General features: G+C 36.3%; 1 protein-coding gene across 4 annotated transcripts in view; it reads left to right on the forward strand.

The window, feature by feature from the left end:
- Window positions 1-21,548, forward strand: part of Pnpla8 (patatin like phospholipase domain containing 8) — a 61,734-nt gene that overhangs the window by 34,997 nt on the left and 5,189 nt on the right. For all 4 annotated transcript variants that reach the window (XM_052738403.1, XM_052738402.1, XM_052738405.1 and 1 more), the window contains 4 exons: window positions 225-319; window positions 2,842-3,013; window positions 7,367-7,424; window positions 12,367-12,561. In XM_052738403.1, coding sequence (XP_052594363.1) covers window positions 225-319; window positions 2,842-3,013; window positions 7,367-7,424; window positions 12,367-12,561 — 520 coding nt within the window. The remainder of the gene's footprint in view (window positions 1-224; window positions 320-2,841; window positions 3,014-7,366; window positions 7,425-12,366; window positions 12,562-21,548) is intronic.

The following is a 21,548-nucleotide window of genomic DNA, read 5'->3' on the forward strand; positions in this document are numbered from 1 at the left end:
ATCTTCAATTTCCTGTTATATGGTACCCTCTTCCTCTACCTCATTCATTAACTCTTGTTTTCTCTTCTTTTTCTTATTAGGTCAGATTGTATTTATTTGTACTAGTTTGTATTATGTTTTCATGTTAGCATATAAACTGTAAAAGCAGTTTTATAAAATTGTTTTATTCTATAACTTGAGTTTCCCTTGAAACAAATTATCAATTTGTGCTTTCTTTTTCACAGAGGTGTGGTTGCTCTTCAGACTCTGCGGAAGTTGGTTGAACTTACTCAGAAGCCAATTCACCAGCTCTTTGATTACATCTGCGGTGTAAGCACAGGTAGTTATCGTGTGTGTGCGTGGGTGTGTTCCACCCTTGGATTACAGCGAGAGGTGAAGCACAGGCTTGAGATCATGGGCCTTCTCTGAAATGACGGCATTAATTTCACAACTTTAATGAGGAATAACCCTTTATGTCATGAACTTTTAAAACTGCTTATTGTTTAAACATGTAACCTTTTACAATCAAGCATTTAAGAATGACTTGTTTTTATTATATTTTCAACAAGTCACATTGACAAGGAATAATTCCTAATTCCTGCTCTTTGGTGTAGTCGCTGTAAGGAGATGATGGCAGAAGGAGAAGGGGTAGGTAGTCCGACAGTCCTTGAGCTAGTGTGAAATTAAAGGTGGTAAAAGCTTTGTTTGTTTGTAGGATGTCAATGAGTAACTTGATCCCTATATTATTTATATGGTGGTTTGAAACAGAATTTAAAGTGACAAATGTGTCTTTGGTTTTGAAAAGCTACTTTTAAGTATTGTCCGTTGGTAGATGTATGAAATGGAGGTTTTATGTTTGTGTCGAAGAATTTTCCTTGAAGTAATTGTTAACTTACTCCTTGACTCAGTTTCTCACTTTAGTGTGCTCTTCACAAGGTTTTTATCTGTCAGTGCTTCATTCTTCGAATTATGTTAACTGTAAAGATCACTGCAAACAACCGGAGATTTCCCTGCATGATTAGTGTTAAGAATGGCGCATTCCCAGAGTGCATGCTAATTGTTGCCCAGTTGCAAAGACTGAATGGCAGAACTGCGGCAAGAATGACTCATGGGATGACACTCTGGAGTAAGGAAGCAGAAGGTTTCAGGTGTTAGCAAGCGTGGAGAATGATGACTAGAAGAAGAAAAGAACATTTCTCTGCAGAGGTCTCTTAGGATGTTACATTAAACATGGTTTTTTTCTTGTAGATTTCTTTTAATGTGTTAACATGTACTGTGACTTAAAACACGAAAATAAAGTACATATCCAAAGGTAATTGATTTGACTGAAAGCTTCTCGAAGAGACATTTCCTCAGACTAGCATTGTTTGTTTTGAAGTATTCCCCATTTCTCTTAAATTTGGAATGGCCCTGGCAATTAAACATCTGAAGGTGGCTACAAACTCACTTCTTGCTTTGGCTCTTGCTGGATGACTGCCAGAGTTGAGCCCCTCAGCTCAGTGATGTCATGACGTAGCATTGTGTAACCAGTTCTGTGTCTGTAGCATTTCTATGCAAGTGCTTCATAATTTATCTTCTTTTTCCATTTTGTTTATTCCTGAATTGGTTTTATCTCTGATTTTTAAGAAGTTAACAAATGCGTATTTAGTTTAAGGGTGGTGTCCTTACTAGCTTAATGAAATTAGTTCATTTTTAAAATATCTCCTAGTCTTTATAGTAATTCTTTTTAAAAAGAAAAGCACTTTCCTAGCACTAGGGAGGCAGAGGCAGGAGGGATGTCTATGAGCTTGAGGCCAGCCTGGTCTACATAGCAAACTCCAGGACAGTCAGCACTATATAGAGAGACCCTGTCTTTAAAAAAATTATTTGAAATTTTTTTAACAAATTATTTGTTATGTTTATTAAGGATATTCTCCAAATTAAAGATTTTTTTATATAGTTTGAGCCATAACATTGTATTTTCAAGTTATCAGTTATCTAATCTTTTACTAGAATGATACCAATTAAAATCAAATGAATAAACTTTTCAGGGCTGGAAAGATGGCTTAGGGATTAAGAGAACACTGTCTAAATTCCTACAGGACCAGGGTTCGATTCACAGCCATCTCTAACTCCAGTTCCAGGAGATCCAGTGCCCGTTTCTGAACTTCGTGGGCACCAGGTACACATGTAGTGTGCTGACTTAAGTGCATTCAGAACACTGATACATAACAAATACAAAAACTTTAAAACTAGAAAACATTTAGACTATATTGTTGTTTATTTCTTTATAGGTTAAGTAGTTAAGCAGGTCTTTGCCTGTATTACTCCTCTTACCCCAACACTCCATGTTCCTCTTTAGTTCAGTTAGGCAAAGTAGAACCACTGGGTGGCAGTGTGTCCTACCAGTTACACCTGGTACATAAAATGGTCTATTTAAAAGAACGTCCTAGAATATTTCGTTTCTTTCATCACATTGATTCTAGGACCTAACTCAAGGAGCAGCTGCTTAATGAGTTTATGAATTCTCAAATACACATTCTTTTACTTGCCATTTCATCTTATATATGATCTAATCTAGTATAAAACAACATTTTGATACATTTTTAAATTACTGTTGTTGTCATCTTGAAGTCAATGATACCTTTCAATGTCATCTTTTGGGACCTGGAAAGGCCTTTTACATGTATTAGTCAAGTATAAGGGACTTATAAATTATAGTTCTTATTTATACCCATTTCACAGATGGAAAACTTAGGACTCTGAGAAGTGATTTTAGAAAGCATCAGATCTAGAGTTTCAGCAACTTGGTGGCTCAGAGTCATGTGTGATTGTAAGAGCAGTTACATCACTACTGATAAAGACCAAGAATGTTCTTTCCAGGGGCTATATTAGCGTTCATGCTGGGATTGTTTCACATGCCGCTGGACGAATGTGAGGAACTCTATCGAAAGCTGGGCTCAGATGTGTTCTCACAGAACGTCATTGTCGGGACCGTCAAAATGAGTTGGAGCCATGCATTTTATGACAGTCACACGTGGGAAAAGATCCTTAAGTGAGTTTCAATTCTTTTGAAAATATTTTGGTTATATAGTTTATGCATACTAAAATTTGAAAACTACAGGAAATACAAAGAGTAATATTATTCCCACTAATTGGAAATAACCACTATTACTGTTTTGGTGAGCCATGTTCTAATCACAGATTCTTGAGTTTGTGTGTATAAGATCTGCATGTACAAATTATAATTACCGTTTTCGGAATGTGTAAGAAAGTGTGTATTTTCATCTATATGCATGTTTATGTGTGTGTGTGTGTGGGGGGGGTTCATGCACATGTGTATGTACATGCAAGTGGAAGCCAGAGGTTGATGGTAAGTATCCTCCTTGGTCACTCCACTTTATCATTTATTTATCTATCATTGTGCGTCTGATGTGTGGGCATGCATGTGCTATGGCACACACGTGGAGGCCAGAGGACTACTCTGTGGAGTCAGTTCTCTTCTTCCACCTTTTCATGGAGTCTAGGGATTGAAGTCAGGTGGCCAGGCTTGGGAAGCATTTGCCTTTACCCACGGAGCCATCTTCCCAGCCTACTTTATTTTTGGAGACAGGGTTTTTGACTAAACCTGGAGGTCATCAATTTGGCTAAACTGACAGGTCAGCAAGCCCCAGGGATCCACCTGTCTCTATCTCCCCATCGCTAGAATTATAGGTCCACCCCTGGCTTATGGGTTCTGGGACCTAAACTCAGGTCTTCATGCTTGAGGGCAGGCATTTTATAGGTGGAGTCCTCTCCTTAGCCCTTAATAAGCACCTTTTTTAAAACTATGAGGACATGTTGTGCATAGATTGTATGTTTATTCTGCTATTTTTCTTTAATGACTTACAGTTTTTTCTTAAGTCATTACTCTGAAACAGACAGTAATATTCAAATTCCTTCCAGATGCAATAAAATCAAAACTAGAAATGCAAAGTAGACATTTAAATCATCTTAAACATGTTATTGAAAGCTGTGGAACTTGTAATATATTTAGTGTTTTCTTGATTAGATTTGTGTGTGGACTGTGAGTGAATGTTTGTGTGTGTGGTGTACATGTGTGGGTTCATGCATACAAATGTGTGCAAGTGCAGGTGTAGGTCAGAGGTCAATCTCCAGTGTCATTCCTCAGGCACCTTCCACCCTTTGCTTGAGACCGAATCCTCTCATTGGTTGGAGCTTGGCAAGAAGGTTAGGCAGGTTGGTCCTGAAGCTCCAGGGATCCACCTGTCTCCACCTCTCATCTCACCATTCCTAGAATTACAGGCAAATGCCCAGCTTTCTCATTTGAGTTCTGAGGATCCAAACTCAAGTCCTGATGCTTCACCCACTGAGACATCTCCTTAGCTCATTGTGTTTTTTCCATATATGTTGTATAGCTAAAGTTATTCTATACTTGTAAATTTGTATCCTTTCCCTTGTTTTCAATTTTATTAAAACTAGTAGCACCTTTGAAAGACTACACTGTATTTCAGAGTGGTAGTATCATATTTTCTTAACCATCTAGATATTTATGAACATTTACAAAATTTATAGTTTTCTTTGTATGGTAAAGAACTAAATTTAAACTTCTGCCAACATTTCAGAATGTATCAGTCTTGTTAAATTATAGGAAACATACTCATATCTCATTTGTTCAAATGCTGTTTTTTTTAAATAATGAAACATTAAAGAAAACAACAAAAATAACCTATAATCCCACTAAGAACAAAAAACTTTAAACATTCCTATTTAGAACTTATAGCCAAATGAGTGTATGCTTGTGTTCATTTGAGTGTGTATTCCTCCTCCCCACAATAGAGATGATCATGCATGTATCCTGCACTTCCACTTAGCATCTGTTACAAGTGATCTGTCATTAATATATTTTGAAAGCATTTTGAATAGTTGCTCACTATTCATTTTATGACTGTATTATTTTTGGCTTAACGTATTTCCTTTTCGAAAAGGACACTTAAGGTGTCTTATTTTTGTAGTTCACAAATGGACATGGACATCTTACATATCAACTTAAGTCTTCTGATAACTTTAAGGAAAATCCTAGACATAAAATCTGTGTCAGAAATGTTATACATGTTTTAAAAGTCTTGAAAAAAAAGAGCACATGAATTTGGAAGGGAAAAGTCATGGTAGGGAGAGGGAAGGCATTGGAGGGCAGGGAATGGGGGTAGATTTGATCAAAACACATGATCATAATGCATGAACGAATGAACTTCTCAAACAATAAGTCTTGAGATATATGTGTGTATATGGCTGAATTGTTCTTAAAAAATAGGCTCCTGACTTATTCATCAGTCCCCATCAGTTTTCTATTTTATGAAATATTTTAAAATACCAACTAATTTAAGTTGTAAAATATATGAGTTTGAGATTTTTTTAGTGAACATGAACCTTCTTTATAATTTTTATTACATTCTTTTTGTGAATTTTATGGATATGATATTTTGCTCATTTTCCTATCGGGCAGTGCCCACTGTGAATTCATTAACCATATATTGAAAAAATGTGTTAATTGTTGTTTACATTTATTTATTGTGTATATCTGTGTTTGGGTTTTCATGCCACACTGTTTTCTCTACCTGTGGTTTCCTGCAGTTAAACTTAGATCATGATGCTTGACAACAAGCATGCTTATCTGCTGAACCATCTAATGGGTCCAGAATACTTTTTTTTTTCTTTTAAGAACATACTTTATTTATTCCTATTTTCTTTTTAATGGTGTGGTGTGGTTTTTGTTGTTGTTTGGTTGTTTGGTTGGGTTTTTTTGCAGGAGAGGACTATGTCTAAGTTTACTTTCTATTGCTGTGATAAAGCATCATTAACAAAAGCATCTTGGGAAGGAAAGGGTTAATTTGACTTACCCATCCCAATCACATGAATGAAAGTCAGGACAGGTACTCCAGGCTGGAACTGAAGCAGAGGCCATTGTGGAATGCTGCTTACTGGCTTGCTTGCTCACTCAGCCTGCTTTTTTATACAATCCCAGACCACCTGCTCAGAGTGGTCTGGGCCCTCCCACAGCTATCATTAACCAATAAAATGCCCCACAGACTTACCTACAGGCTAATCTGATAGAGGCGTCTTTTTAAATTAAAGTTCCCATCCTTCCCAGATGATCCTAGCTTGTATCAAGTTAGTATTAATCACATATGTATAAGCAGGTACCCTTTTGTGCACATACAGAGACCAGAAGACATTGGCTACCCCCCTCTGTGATCTGGTGTCTTATTATATTACTCTCCACCTTATTTTTTGAAACAGGGCACCTCACTGAACCTAAAGGTTGCCATTTTGGCTAGACTAGTTGGCCAGTGAGCTCCTGGGACCCACCTGTCTCTGTCCCCGATGCAGGATGACAGGCATGTGTGACCATGTCTCACTTTTATGTAGATGCACAGGAATTGAGCTCATATCCTCTTGATTTCACAGCAGGTGCCCTGCCCTTTCCCACTGAGATGTTTCCCCAGCCTCAAGAAATATTTTTAGTGAGTGATATTTTTAATACAGTGGATTTACAAATGTTCATTTAACCATGTTTTTCTTAATGATTTTTAACTTTGTTTCGATGCCCATGAAATTACTTTCTACCCAGAAATCAAGTAAATAATTGTTATTTTTAGTCTAGTGGTAAGCTTTTAAGTAAATTGTCTATCTGAAAATGATCTTGAAGTGGTAGTCAAGCTTTGTTTTTTAGTCATTTCAACCATCCAAGTTTACTTTTTTGTTTCCTTTTTTATTTATTAAAATACCACATTACATCACAGTCTATGTTCAAATTTTTTTCCTGTTTTTTTTTGTTCAACATCTATAGATTTTTAATTTTTAATGAAATAAATAATTTCCCCTCTTTCTCAGAAATGCATTAACTCTTCTTACTCAATCTTCAAAATGAGTCTTAAGCTCCTTTTGTCACACTAAAAAGATTCCATGGGAAATTATGTTGGAATTATCAGTTATAGCATGGCATGTATTTACATCCTTCAACTTATGAAGTCACCCTACCCATTATTGCAGGTTAAATGTTATTTCCTGGTCTTCTGATACTTCTAGGAAGGAATAATTCATATCATTTCTCATGAAGTCATAATACTATGTAAGATGTTTCAATAAATGTTTAAAATTATAAAGCCAACTGATGTACCATCAAATGCTCTTTTATTTTGTAACTACTGAGCATGTCTTCATAAATTCGCATAATATGTCATTGCTGTGTGGTATGTATTAATTGCATTTAAGTCTCTTGGAGGTTTAAAGTTCTTTTTTGTCTATTGTAGCACTATAAGAAAGCTACAGGCAAGTGTATAGTCCTTGATTGTAAAGAGATAAAATAGTTTTGATATAACTCACGTATTCTTGTTCCTTAATAAAGGGATAGAATGGGATCTGCACTAATGATTGAAACAGCGAGAGACCCAAAATGTCCTAAGGTGAGTCTGAGATCTCTTAGGTAGACTGTACAGAAAATATGTATTGTGAGTAGTCACAACAAGGAGAAGCATTCTGGGTAACTTCCTTTAATAGATGTTCTTGATTCCTTATCTGTAGGTCATTCTATTAAAATTCAGCATATAATCATTAGATTGTATCTGTATGTAGTAAAAGTATAATAAAGGTTTACAAATATGAATTGTGACTGAAAATACAGAATATTTTATCATAATTAATTTAACAAAGTCTAGTGATTTAAGGAAAATTATTTTCTACCTTAGGTTTTTTTTTTAAAAGATTTATTTATTTATTATGTATACAGTGTTCTGTCTGCTTATACACCTGCAGGTCAGAAGAGGGCACCAGATCTCATTATGGATGGTTGTGAGCCACCATGTGGTTGCTGGGAATTGAACTCATGACCTCTGGAAGAGCAGCCAGTGCTCTTAACCTCTGAGCCATCTGTCCAACCCTACCTTAGGTTTTTAAAGAGAAGTTGTATATAATATATAAAATCAATAGGACTACATTAACATACAAATGGAATTCCAGTTTTTAAAAATTGAGTCATTTAGGTATGTTTCTATGTAGCTCTTCATTTATTGATTTGTTTGGAACCCCACAATCTGAAATTGCTTTAGCTTGCTTTTAACAGTAGTTGTTTGATTGAGGATTATAATTGATGTGCCTAGGAATCCCATATGGCTTGTATTTATTTATTCTTGAGCAGCAAGCTGTAAGAATGCAAAATCAAGACACCACTTTCTCTCTTGTTCTTTTAATGTCATCACTTTTCATACCTTCATTTTGTGAATGATCTGTGCCTTTGTGGCGACACTGAATTTGTGCAGGATAATGCTATGGCTTTACTAAAATCATAATGCTTTCAAAGCACATAGAAACAAAGACTATTTGTAAATATACTGTATTAATCTTTAGTGGTTTTTACTGATGATAATATTGTATTAGTTATTACTTTAGAATAATAAAGTAAGCTAGACACTTAAGTAGAATGATAGGGCTGCGAATTTTTTACTTAATGTGACTATTAAGTAAATAATCTCACAAATGAAGTAGTTTCCTGAAATGGATACTGTGGAACACACTAGCTGTTCTCTGAAAGCATACATTTCAAGGGATGTAAGGAAGGCTACTTTGTGAGACCTCATTGTGAAGGCTAATAAGTAGGAGCATTCCTGGCAAAAGGACAAAGAGAATGGTCTATGCAGGGCTCAAAGAGAATTCCAGGAACTGCAAGCCTTCCTGAAGACTAGGGCCCAAGGATCTGAGGGCAGCATGTGGGATGAGACTGGAACAGTAGGCAGATGAGATCACACACTGGCCTTGAAAGCCACGACAAAGAGATGACTCCATTCCTTGGGAGAGGACCCTAGGATGTTTTTTGTTTGAATATTTGCTTCCAAATTGTGGAAATTGTCAACTTTCGGTAAAGGAATAGATGTGAACATGAGGAAACTTGAGCCCTATCCAAGGTTCTTTGTTGTAATAAATAGAGCAGTTACCCATAGGGTTTTTCGTCCTCTTTTCTCTGTACCTAAGTTATAGAAAGACCCTCCGAATTTTAGTAGCTGGCCAGCTGGTACCCAAAGATGCCAAGAGTCGTGAATTACAGAAATTGAGGATAGGGCCTTTCTTTACTAAATGAGAAAGCAAACAGGCTCCTGGCAGGGCTTGGCACAGGATAGAAAAACTTTGGCCTGTAATTTGAAAGCTTTGAGAATTTGTGCAGAGCTATGCTCTGGCTTTACTAAATGACAATTTTTCTTTTTCTCCATTTTCTTTCCTTGAAAGAGTCTTTTCTCCTGCAATATATCCTGATTACAATTTCCCCTCCCTCTCTTCCTCCCAATTTCTCCATACCTCCCCTCCCTTCTGGATCTACTCCCTTTCTGTCTCTCATTAGAGAATAACAGACTTTTAAGAGTATAACAAAATAAAATATAATAAGGAGCCGGGCGGTGGTGGTGCACACCTTTAATCTCAGTACTCGGGAGGCAGAGCCAGGCGAATCTTTGTGAGTTCAAGTCTAGCCTGGTCTACAAAGTGAGATCCAGGACAGACTCCAAAGCTACACAGAGAAACACCCCCCCCCTCTCTCTCTCTGTATATATATATATATATATATACACACACACACATATATATATACACACATATATATATACACACATACATATATATATATATATATATATATAGGCAAATTCCATTACATCTAGGCTGAATAAGCCATCCCAACAGAAGGAAAAGAGCCCCAAGAGCAGGCACAAGAATCAGAGACCCACTCATTCAAGTACTCAGTAGTCTCATAAAAAAAATACTAAATTGAACACTATAATATCTACGGAGGATCTGGTACAGACCATGTAGGCCTTGCTGTGACTTTATATGAGCTTTGCTAAATTGACTCAAAGAGCCTTATTCTCCTAGTTTCCTCCATCCCCCTCTGGCTCTTATATTCTTTCTCCTCTGTTTACCACTCTAGTTGGTGGTGGGACCTGGGAGAATGAACCTTGGAAATGAGGCAGACTAAAATCTCATGCAATAGCCAACTTTATTCAGAGCATCAGACAGTTTGTAACTGAGGGTTAAGAAAGGTCTCCTGAATAAAGTTCTCATGAGTTCAAGGTGTATATAATCACAAAGACAAGCTGCACGTGGCAAAAATATGTTTTTCCTTAGAGACATATAAACAAATAATAACCAGTTGTAATGAATAATCCCAAGTAAACTCACTCCTATCCACTACACTGGGAGGGGCACATAAGCACATCCAGGAACAACCCATGTTATGGAGGAACAGAGATTGCAAGACTCTTGTCTTGTTTACTTGGAGTTTTCTCACAAGGCCTCAGAAATTACCTTACTCAGCTTCATTCATGGACCATGTTTCAATGCCTCCTCTTCTGAGGGATTCCTGAGCTCTGAGATTTGATGGAGACATCCCATTTAGAGATACGGTTTCTAAGGACTCTCACTCTGTCTAATGTCTGGCAAGGGTCTGCATCTTTTCCTGTCTGCTTCAGGAGGAAGCTTCTCTGGTAATGACTGAATAAGGCATTGATCTATGAGTATAGCAAAATATGATTAGGTGTCATTTTTTGATACTTTTTTCTTTAAGACCAGTAGTCTTTGGTTTTACTCTAGGTCTGTGGACTATCTAGTCTCTGGTACTCGATCAACCAAGCAGTGAAGGATGTGGATTCTGTCTCATGGAGTGAGCTTTAAGTCAAATCAGACATTGGTTGGCTACTCCCAAAAGTTCTGGGACACCATTGCCCTAGCATATCTTGCAGGCAGGACAGATTGTAGTTCAAATGCTATAGGCTCGGTTAGTGTTTACCTTTCTCTTTTGATAGCCTGCAGAGTACCTTCCCACACCAAAGACACCAGAACATAGGGGTCAAGGCTCCATGTAGGCATCAGTTCAGCTGCTCCATGTTCAGTGAGTTGTGTGGGTGTTGTCCTTTTCAAAGTCCGCTGCTGTCAGTTTGGGGAGAGCAACCCATTGTCTTAGCAACAACCTGGATTGCTTGGGGATTTCCATGGGACCCCTTTGGCCAACAATTCAACTGAATGCAACCCAATCCCAGTACTGGAGTCCTCATTTGGTGACTTGAGAGGGCCAGTTGGGACATCATATTCCCCATTATTAGGAGACCTCATTAGGATCGCCTTCATATATTTTAGGAAGTTTCCATTGCACTAAGTTTCCATGTCATCCCTTAAATGTCCCTCAATTCCATCTGTTTCTCCTCACATTCCTTCCCTTAACCCTTTCTCCCCTCCCTCTCCTTACTTGATTCCCCCATTCCCATCCTCACCTGCCCCCACCGTACCCATAAAATCTATCCCCCTCCCAGGGAGATCCATGTGTCTCCTCAGTCCTTTCCTCTATAACTTATCTCTCAGGGTCTATGGATTGTAGGGTGATTATCATTAACTTAATGGCTAATATCCACTTATAAGTGAATACATGCCATATTTATCTTTCTGGGTCTGGGTTAACTCATTTGGTGTGTTTTCTTCTAGTTCCATCCATTTGCCTGCACATTTCCTGGTGTCATTTTTTTAAACAGCTGAGTAATACTCCATTGTGTAAATGTACCATATTTTCTTTATCCAGTCTCCTTTTGAGGGACATCTAGGTTGTTTCTAGTTTCTGGCTGTTATGAATAGAGCAGCAATGAACATGGCTGAGCCAGTGTCCTTGTGATATAATGGAGCATCCTTTGGGTATATGCCCAAGAGTGGTGTAGCTGGGTCTTGAGGTAGATCGATTTCCAACTTTCTGAGGAGCCAACATATTGATTTCCATACTGACTATGATGGAATTTCAATGTATTTTTGTGAAATTGTAATATTTTCAAAACACATAAAAACAGAGTAATTTGTAAATGACATTGAAATACTACATTTGTTGGTCTTTAAGTATTTGCTAATTGTTGACACTGTTGCATTAGTTATTACTTTAGAAATGTGTACAATACTAAGTTCTTTTAAGTAAAGTCATACACTCAAATGCATCTTTTATTATTGTTCTCATCTAATATATCTCAAAATTGTATCATAGCTTATATCTTTTTTACCTTTGTTTCTCTCATAACAAATGTGTAGTTTCTTTGAGTATTTTGTGTTACACACTGATCTTGTTGGTCTTGTGGATATATATAACTAATAGTATTCAGCTGGCCATGGCAGTTCAGATGTGTAATTGCAGCACTCAAGAAGGTGAGGCAGGAAAATTGCTATAAATTCAAGGCTAGCCTAAGTTTCATGGTAAGTTTTGGACCAAGCAAGGCTGCAGAATGAGGTTCCCTGCCTTTAAAAAAATTAATGAATAATGTAAATAGTATTTAGTTTTTAGAGATTCTAGACACTGTAGTTAATAGTCATATTGTTTACTTTTTAACTCTCTAGGTAGCTGCTGTAAGTACCGTAGTAAACAGAGGACAAACACCCAAAGCCTTTGTGTTCAGAAACTACGGTCATTTTCCTGGCGTCAACTCGCACTATTTAGGAGGCTGTCAGTATAAAATGTGGCAAGCCATTAGAGCCTCCTCAGCTGCTCCAGGCTACTTTGCAGAGTATGCGCTGGGCAATGATCTTCATCAAGTAAGTCGATATGTGGCTGTCTTTAAAACCTGTAAGTACTTGAGTCTGCACTAGAGCAGGGAGGGGGTGTGTGGGAGGGTTTTGAGGGAGGAAAGAGAAAGAGGAATATTACAGTCTCAAAAATCAAAAAAAATTTAAGTCACCATTTATTAAATACCACTGAACTTCACAAGGATCAACAAAGAGAATTCCTTCGTGTTTTCACATATGTCAAAAGATGTGTAATTCAAGACACTTTAATTGTTTTATTTTGTTTTTTAATAAGCCTTCTGATTTGAGAATTTGGAAACTTGAAAGTTAGGAAAACTTTTTCTATTCTATATTGTGTGGTTGATAGACACAGTACCTGTGTTGATGGAAAATGAGATTGTGTGCATAAACTGTATGCCAACATGATGAAAATTGATAGATTTCCTGCAGGTGCAGGTCATCTATGTGACAGTTTTGGAGAGAGAACTCTGAAGGCAAGCAGATTGTCACATAATAGTAAGCACTCACTAAGCTAGTTCTGAGCTAGACAGTGCTTCACATGTAAGGTCTCATTTATTACTTGTTGCTTCATAGGAGACAGAGCTGTTTCCATTTTACAAATAAGAAATTAGAGTCTTCAGAATTGTTACGAGATAGACCAGAGACAAAGCCACAAGTTACAGGATGCTGTCTTTAACTATACGGTTTCAAGTTTATGGTTGAATTATCTGGAAAGTTGAATATTGCTGATAATTCTTTATCTCTATAGGTTCATTTACTTATTCCTATGTCCAGTTTTTCACACTGTATAAAAATCTGAATTCATAGCTTATACTAAATAGTAAAATTAAAGCAGATTAAAGCTTTTGAGCTAACACTTCCAGCATATGTATTTTTATAAAGGCTAAATTTTCTTGTGGCTTCTCACTTAAAATCAGTCTTAGTTGAAGGAATCATGAATTCTGACTTTCCTCTCTAAACATTGAAATATATGCATACTCTTTATGATAATCAGTTGTAAGAAAAAAGTCTAATATTACTGGCAAGAACCTCCAGATAGCATTCAAAGCCCATGCATAGATCTTCTGTATGTCTGTTGGCTATATAAACTTGAAAACTTCCTTATAGAATATTATAGTTTACATCTATCAGGGTTACAAAATTTAAACTATTTTTCTCGGTTTTATTTTACATTTTGATAAAATAGCATTCTAAAATGTTGGTCAATTATCCTACATTCTTTTAGTTTTTAGAAGTAATATAATCTTTGTAGTTAAAGCACAGTTCTTTTATCTTTATAATCTTTCCAAACTATTTATTTTGAATTATAAAAAGCACTTCCCCTTCTGTTTTTTTTTTTTCTTCTACTCCATCAGGGCTAGTCTTGAGGGTATTTTTGTTTCTGATACTGATTCAAGATTTATTAACCAGATACAATTTTTATATTAATATGTATTTTTCTGTCCATATCAATAACTTCCTCCTTTCTTATATTATTCTTACTGTATTTAAATAAAAAATAATATAATATTTATAAATTGTAACTTTTAATATAATCATCATATTTCAGGCTGCCAATAAAAAGTCACATATACACAGAAATGTTCTCATTATCATCTCTTCCTCCCTCACCCCCATCTTACTATGTAGCCAGGACTTAGAACTCACTGGACATTCCAGGCTGGCCCTGATATCACATTCCTCCCACCTCAGCTTTTATTTTTATATAAGGGGAAGCAGGTTTAATGTTCCACTAACTAAAGTGCTTTAGTCATTTCTTTTCTATTTTACATAGACTAGTAATATTTCTTTTTATGTTTGACCATTTTTATACTGATGACTATATTCTCTCAATTTATTTTGAGCTACTGATAAAATAACTAACCAGTGGACTCCAGAAGCAATGACACATTTATCTTAGGAAGAATATTCAAATGGAATCTAATATAAGACCCTACTTAAGTAAACATTTTATTTTAGTTTCCTTTTGCAAATCTTGAGGAAGAAATAGGATAGTTATTTCCTCAAAAGATAAAAATATTTTATTCTGATATATGAATGATCTTGACTGCCTAAACAAAAGAAAACTTGGAAGTAAGTAATGTTAGTCTCTGTCTCTTTCTTAACCTTTAGAAGCTGCCAAAGATAACATTAAAATATGGTACTTCTATAAATTTCTCATAATAAAGTCTTTAAATTTATATTGTTATTTATAATCTCATTTAAAAATAGCCGTTAACTGTCATGTCTACAGGTATCTCATTTTGGTTCCTTCATATCCTTTTGGAGGCAGGTAGAATATAAATTATGGAGTGGGATGTGGTGTTGCCAGCCTTCAATCTCAGTATTTGGAAGGCAAAGGCAGGTGGATATCTGTTAGTTCAATACCAGCCTGCTATACATAGCAAGTTCCAGGACAGCCAGAACTGCACAGTAAGACCCTGGGGTGGTGGTGATGGAGGGCGTGAGGGAAGAGAGGGGAGGATGGGAGTTGAGAAAGAGGGGAGAGGGAAGAGAGAGAGAACAAATATAAATTATGGATTAATATTCTATTTGGACAGTTGCTAGAAATATTGCTATGCTTATGAGCATTAAATAGATGATTAAAATTTAATTTGCCTTTGACTCCAAAAAGAATAATTATGGCACTCACAATTTGTATTACTTGCTCTGGAAAACTGTGTTTTAGTTTTATGTCAACACAGGCTACAGTCATTTATGAAGAAGACATCTTAATGCCCCCATTGGAGTGGTCTGTAGGAAAGTCTATAGGGCATTTTCTTGATGATTCATCAGTTGTCATCATATAGAATATTATTTTAAGGTGTGTTACTTTTGTTTATATTGCATTTGTTTAACTCCAAGAAGCTGTGTTACTGTGCCTGTCTAAAACACCTGATGGTCTAATAAAAGAACTGAATGGCCAATAGCAAGATAGGAGAAAGAGGTGGGGCTGGCAGGCAGAGAAAATACATAGAAGGAGAAATCTGGATGGAGGAGAAAAAGGAAGTAGCCAGAGAAGGATGAGGACTTCAGGGACCAGCCACCCAGCTACACATAAAGCCACAGAGTAAGAGTAAGATTTACAGAAGTAAGATAACGGGAAAAGCCCAGAGGCAAAAAAGGTAGATAGGATAAGTTAAGAAAAGCTGGCTAGAAACTAAGCCAAGCTAAGGCCAGGTATTCATAATTAAGAATAAGCCTCCATGTGGGATTTATTTGGAAACTGGGTGGCAGGCTACCAAAAAAGAGCAAAAACAAACAACACTATCAAGCTGGGAAGAGTAAACCATTCCCTCCCCAAGTTACTTTTGGTAATGGTGTTTTATCACAGCAGTAGAAACCCTAAGACAAAATTAAAACAGGCAGTATTCTTTCTGACTAGCTTAAGTCACTTTTTTGTCAGAAAGTAACATAGTATTTACCTTTTTTTCATAGTTTTTATCTTGAAGTAGTACTTTTCACACAAAATTACTCTATCTCATCTTTTTTCAGCAGCCCTACTTACAAAATTAAATTGTTAACTTCCCATCTTTGGTAAAAAAAAAATAAAATCTTGATACATCATTATATTAGGGTTCTCTAGAGTAAGAGAACTTATAGAGTGAATTGATAGATAGATAGATAGATAGATAGATAGATAGATAGATAGATAGATAGGAGAAGAAAGAAAGAAGGGAGATTTATTGGACTAACATACAGACTGTGGTTCAGCTAATCCAACAATGACTACCTATTAGTAGAAGGTCCAAGAATCCAGTAGACTATGCTCAGTCAGCTGAATGTCTCAGCTCATCTTCAGTATACATCAGAATCCCAAAGAAGTAATCTGTAAAGCCAGTGAAGGAATGGACTTGCTAGCAGGCAAAGAGCAGAAACTTTCTTCTACCATGTCCTTATATAGGCTTTCAGCAGGCAGCATGGCCTAGATTAGAGACTGGTCTTTCCACCTCAAAAGATTTTGATTAAAGATGTTTCTCCCTAACTCAAAGATCCAGATTAGAAGTGGATCTTCCCACTTCAAATGAAGCAAAAAATCCCTCATAAGTCTGCTCCATTTTGGGGTTTTAGTTAATTCCAGATGTATGTAGTCAGATTGACAACCAAGAATAGCCATAATAATCATCTTAAACTAATTTGGGGGTTGCGGTTGCTGAACCTTATGCTTGCTAAATGCCTGTTGTAGCACCCCAGCTTCTGCATTTTGATGACACATTCTAATATATTACTCCTCTTGGGCTTTATTTACGTTTTTAAAAGGTTGGGTTCAGAGCCTATAATAATAAAAATGTGGTGAAATTTTATCTTTATCTTAAAGTCTTGAGCAGAAAGAACATACTTCATATCAACCATGTTATGCTTGTGTCAGTCCATAGCAATAACTGTCACTAAACTAGACAGAATGTAATGCTGACTCAGTCCCAGGCACTGTGCTAGCTAGGAAGACTATGTACGTTTTTAGCAGTAGCTGGCATACGGTTTGAGCTTCATGGATCCTGCTAAAAGGCATACCTGAATGCAGCCAAATAACTCAGACTAGAAGATAAGTATCTATCACCTCAGTCTATAAAGTCACTAGTAAGGTAGAGAGTTAAGTAGTATAGATATGATTAATTCTTTACAAAGAAGTTTTCATCTGAGTTGTTGTCTATAGAATGAGTAGTTGATTAGGTAAAGAAAATGGGGAATAACACAGTTTGGCTAAAAATGTTTTTGGGAACATTACAAATAAAAATTTCAAGATAATGTAAAGGTAACTAGTGCCACTGAATGTGTTATACCCTTAAAATGAGTTATACCCTTTAAATTTTGCTTATCTTTAATTTATTACATTGCTAGCACCCATGTCAGGAGGTTCACAGCCACTTGTAACTCCAGTTCCAGGCGGGTCTGATGCCTCTGGTCTCCATGGACACCTGAGTGCACATAGACACATAATTAAAGCCAATAAAATTAGGGCATTAAAAAAAAAAAAAAACTAAGAGAAAAGTAGCCATGCCAGCTCAGAAGATATGTAGGAAGATCATAAGTTCAAAGGTAGCCTAGGCTCTGCATGCTGAGATTCAGTCTTAAAATAAGTAAAAAACATTTTTGGTTTTTAGGAATAAGACAAAAATGGAAAGCTGACATAGATGTAAGGCATTGGTGTCCATTGATAAGGGGAAAGCCACATTTGTTTTTGTTTTGTTGTTTTGTTTTGGTTTTTGTGGTTCTTTTTTTTAGTCATGTTTTTATTGGGGACTTCTCATAAGAAGGGGCCATGCTGGCTCTCTGAGGTCTGTGACATTGACACCCATTGTATCTTCAGTTCTCATTTATTTTATGTGTCTGTGAGACGTGTGTCTGAAATAAAAATGTATACCATTTCATGTATAGCAGGAAATACATTCTGGTGATATTTTTGTGTAGTTTGCAATTTATACTGAATGATTTGTTGTGTCACCAAAACAAATCTCTCTCCATTTTCAATTACCATTTACATTTCCTGTTAAGATTTTTATACTAGCCTCATCATCTAATGAATTAAATTTGTATTTATTTCACTTCAGTAAGGGCAAATTTTCTACTATAAGCAATTTAACTGAAAAAATTTGCAGAAATTGATTTCTGGCTTCATTCATTTTATTGGTACTGGCCATGCAAAGCAAACATCCACCCAACTTGGTGTTTTTTACTTGTCATTAAAATGACTTTAAAGTATTGTAAAATTTCTAAAAGGTAATAGTATTGTTTCAATGAGAAATTATAGCTTTTGAATATTACTATATGTACCATAAATACTTTTAGAAAATCTTAGTGTGATGTATGTGTATATATTTTATATGTTATATTATATATATACGTATACACAGAGCTACACACACACACACACACACACACACACACACACACACACACACACACACACACACACACGAAGCCTTAAAGATATAGAAAGCCGCATTTGTGATATCCGAGAAAACAGCATTTTCAGAAGGTGAGGTTACACTGGGAATTTAAACCATGAATATTTTTCTTAGAGCATAATGGAAACATCTTTAGATGTGCAGAGGAAGAGGACTGTTATTAGTAGCAAGAAAGAACAGAGAACTTGGTGCCTTTATGGCAAGGATGGTGCACTGAGGTTTAGCTACATGTATGGAACCTACAGATTCTTTGAGGAAAATTCTTTTCTTAATAGCCAAAGTAATTATTCCAACTATAATGATCTGTTACTCCAGGTAAAGGCTCAGTTCATTCCCAGAACTATCATCACTGTAAGCTTTTTGATCTGGTATGGAATATATAGATGGTTATTTAGGCTTTTCACAATTGAACTGAAATAATATCCTTGGCAATACAGAACTACCACCCCCCTACACACACACATACACTTTCTCTTGTGCAGGGGTTCAAACCAAAGGGTTAATCATGCTAGTTAAATGCTCTCACATCTTTAATTTATATTTTGTTTTAGTTTAGGATTTTGCTGTTTGTTTATTCTCTGCTACTGCTACTTTGAGTTTAGGAATAATAAGCATTTAACTGTATTACTAAGAAACACACTGAAAATTCAGACTGTTGACTCCATAAACAAAGTGAGCATGATACCAAGAGTGGGCACCAGCTGTCCTTTCCTAGTTCTGTTCTCAATACAAATGCCCTCTTCCTGGACTCAGCCGAGAAGAGAGATGTCAGTGATCTTAGGACAGCTGCAGTCATCCAAGTGGCAAACAGGGTGAAGTGTTTTCTCTTTTATCCCAGATTTGGACCTTTCATAGACCAGTGTTCTTTCGTTTCAGTTTCAGAGACTGTCAGTATTCAGCACCATGGAAAGAGCCATGGTGTGAAATGGTCACACCTATTGATAAGAAATATATCCTGTGGTTATTTTGTTTAATAGAGGGGCTTGCTGTGTAGCCCTGCTGTCCTGGTATGGCTGAGATTGCATTTAAACTCACAGATGTCCTGTGTGGCTGAGATTGCATTTAAACTCACAGCAATCCCCCTTCCTCAGTCTCCAGAGAGCTGGGCTAACAGATGTATACCACCATGCCCAACAAGAGATGTCTTTTAAAAGAATATTGTCTAATGAAAGTCACAGCATAAAAACATACACCATAGTCTTTCAAAGACATGTAGTGAAGACAGTGGTGGTCAGCAATTCAGAGATGGAAATTAGACCATAAAGTGAGAACTAACAGCCCATATTAAAAGGTAGAATGGAATAAGCAATGAAAAGATGTAACCAGACTGCTTTTCTCAGAATGTGATGACCTTATGTTTCCCTGTAGTCTCAAAAATATTATAAAACTTCATATGAGTGATCATTAATATTTTATATATCTGCCTTCTAGTGTGAGCACATGCTAAATATTATTTGAGGAAGTTAGGTCAGAGAGAGAGAGAGAGAGAGAATGAGAGAATGAGAATGAATGAATGAGAATAAAATAGAACAGTCCAGAAATAAACCTACATACATATGGCCTTTAGCTCTGATAAAGACACAAAGCAGTTCAAAGAAAGGATAGTCCTTTTGTGGGACAGGCTATGCATGTGTGTATAGTGCATTTGAGTAGTTTGTGTGAATACCAGAGGTTGATATCAGGTGTCTTTGCTCTCCACCTTGTTTGTTGAGACAAGGTCTCTCACTGAACCCAGAGCTTACCAGTTGACTGGACTGCCTGGTCAGTAGGCTCTATGGATCTGCCTGTCTCTACCCTCCAGTGCTGAGGTTGCAGACACAACATTTGCCACCAAACCTGGCTTTTACTAAGTGCTTGCTATCTGAATTCAGGTCTTCTTGCTTGTATAGCAGGCACTTTACCCAGGAAAGCATCTCTGCAGCCCAAGGATACTCTTCTCAACAAATTGCTTTGAAGTAGTCACTATTGTTGCCCCCACCTTCTCTCCCACAGACACACACCAAAATCCTTGACATAAACCAAGAGTCACTGTCCATCCACAAAAAAAATCACTGGTACACTGGACTTCATCAAAATTAGAAACTTTCGCTTTATAGAAGTAATCTCAGAAACTCAGAAGATAGTAACTAACAGGAAAAAAGTAGACCACTGAAATACAAATCATACATCTACAATGGAATACATATGAAAACCATATAGGAAAAAGCCTACACAGTTATTTAAAATACCTGTAGTCAGATGTATGTCCCTAGATTTTAATATCAGTATCAATATAGTAATGAAATGTGTTTAAATATTATTGTGTGATTCATCCTATTACAGTTTGGACATAGTTTTAAATACTTTTTTATTTTTATATTATTCTATCAACATATTTTACATTACTTTTTGAATTCTTCAAAATCATGTTGATACTGAAAAACACTTAGAAGAGTGGTTCTCAACTTTCCTAATGATATGACCCTTTAATAGAGTTCCTCATGTTGTGATGATCCCCAACCATAAAATTACTTTCATTGCTGTTTCATAACTGTAATTTTGCTACTGTTATGAATCATCATGTAAATATTTGTGTTTTCCAGTGATCTCAGGTGACTCTCGTGAAAGGATTGTTCTACCCCCAAAGGGGTCACAGCCATGGTTGAGAACCACTGACTTAAAAGTTCAAACTTTTTCCTACTTTCTTCAGTTTATAGCTGTAATGTGGATATGATACTTTAAAATTATTTTGTTTAAATTTCAATTAATTTTATGTTGAACTTGTGGGAGATTGTTTTGTTATTATTAACTACTAACTATTCTAATGTGTCTTTAAAAATTTTATAGTTCAGGGGCCAGCAAGATGGTTCAGTGGGTAGAGGTGTTTGCTACAAAATCTGGTGACCTGGGTTCAGTCTCCAGGACCCATATGGCAGAAGTTTTTCTCTGACTTCCATGTGTGTGAACACACAATCAATAAATAAATACACATGAAAATGTTTTTAGGTTTTTCAGTTCATCTCAGTATTTTTAAACAGCATATACAAAGCAATCCAAAAATGTTATTGAAAATAGGAAACTAAAATTTATCATCTTAGATGGTGGATTTTGCAGTTGTAGTATATGAATAAA

The sequence above is a fragment of the Peromyscus californicus genome, unplaced genomic scaffold (genome assembly GCF_007827085.1).
Source record: "Peromyscus californicus insignis strain IS unplaced genomic scaffold, ASM782708v3 Scaffold_15__1_contigs__length_86483966, whole genome shotgun sequence".
NCBI classification, from domain to species: Eukaryota; Metazoa; Chordata; class Mammalia; order Rodentia; family Cricetidae; genus Peromyscus; species Peromyscus californicus.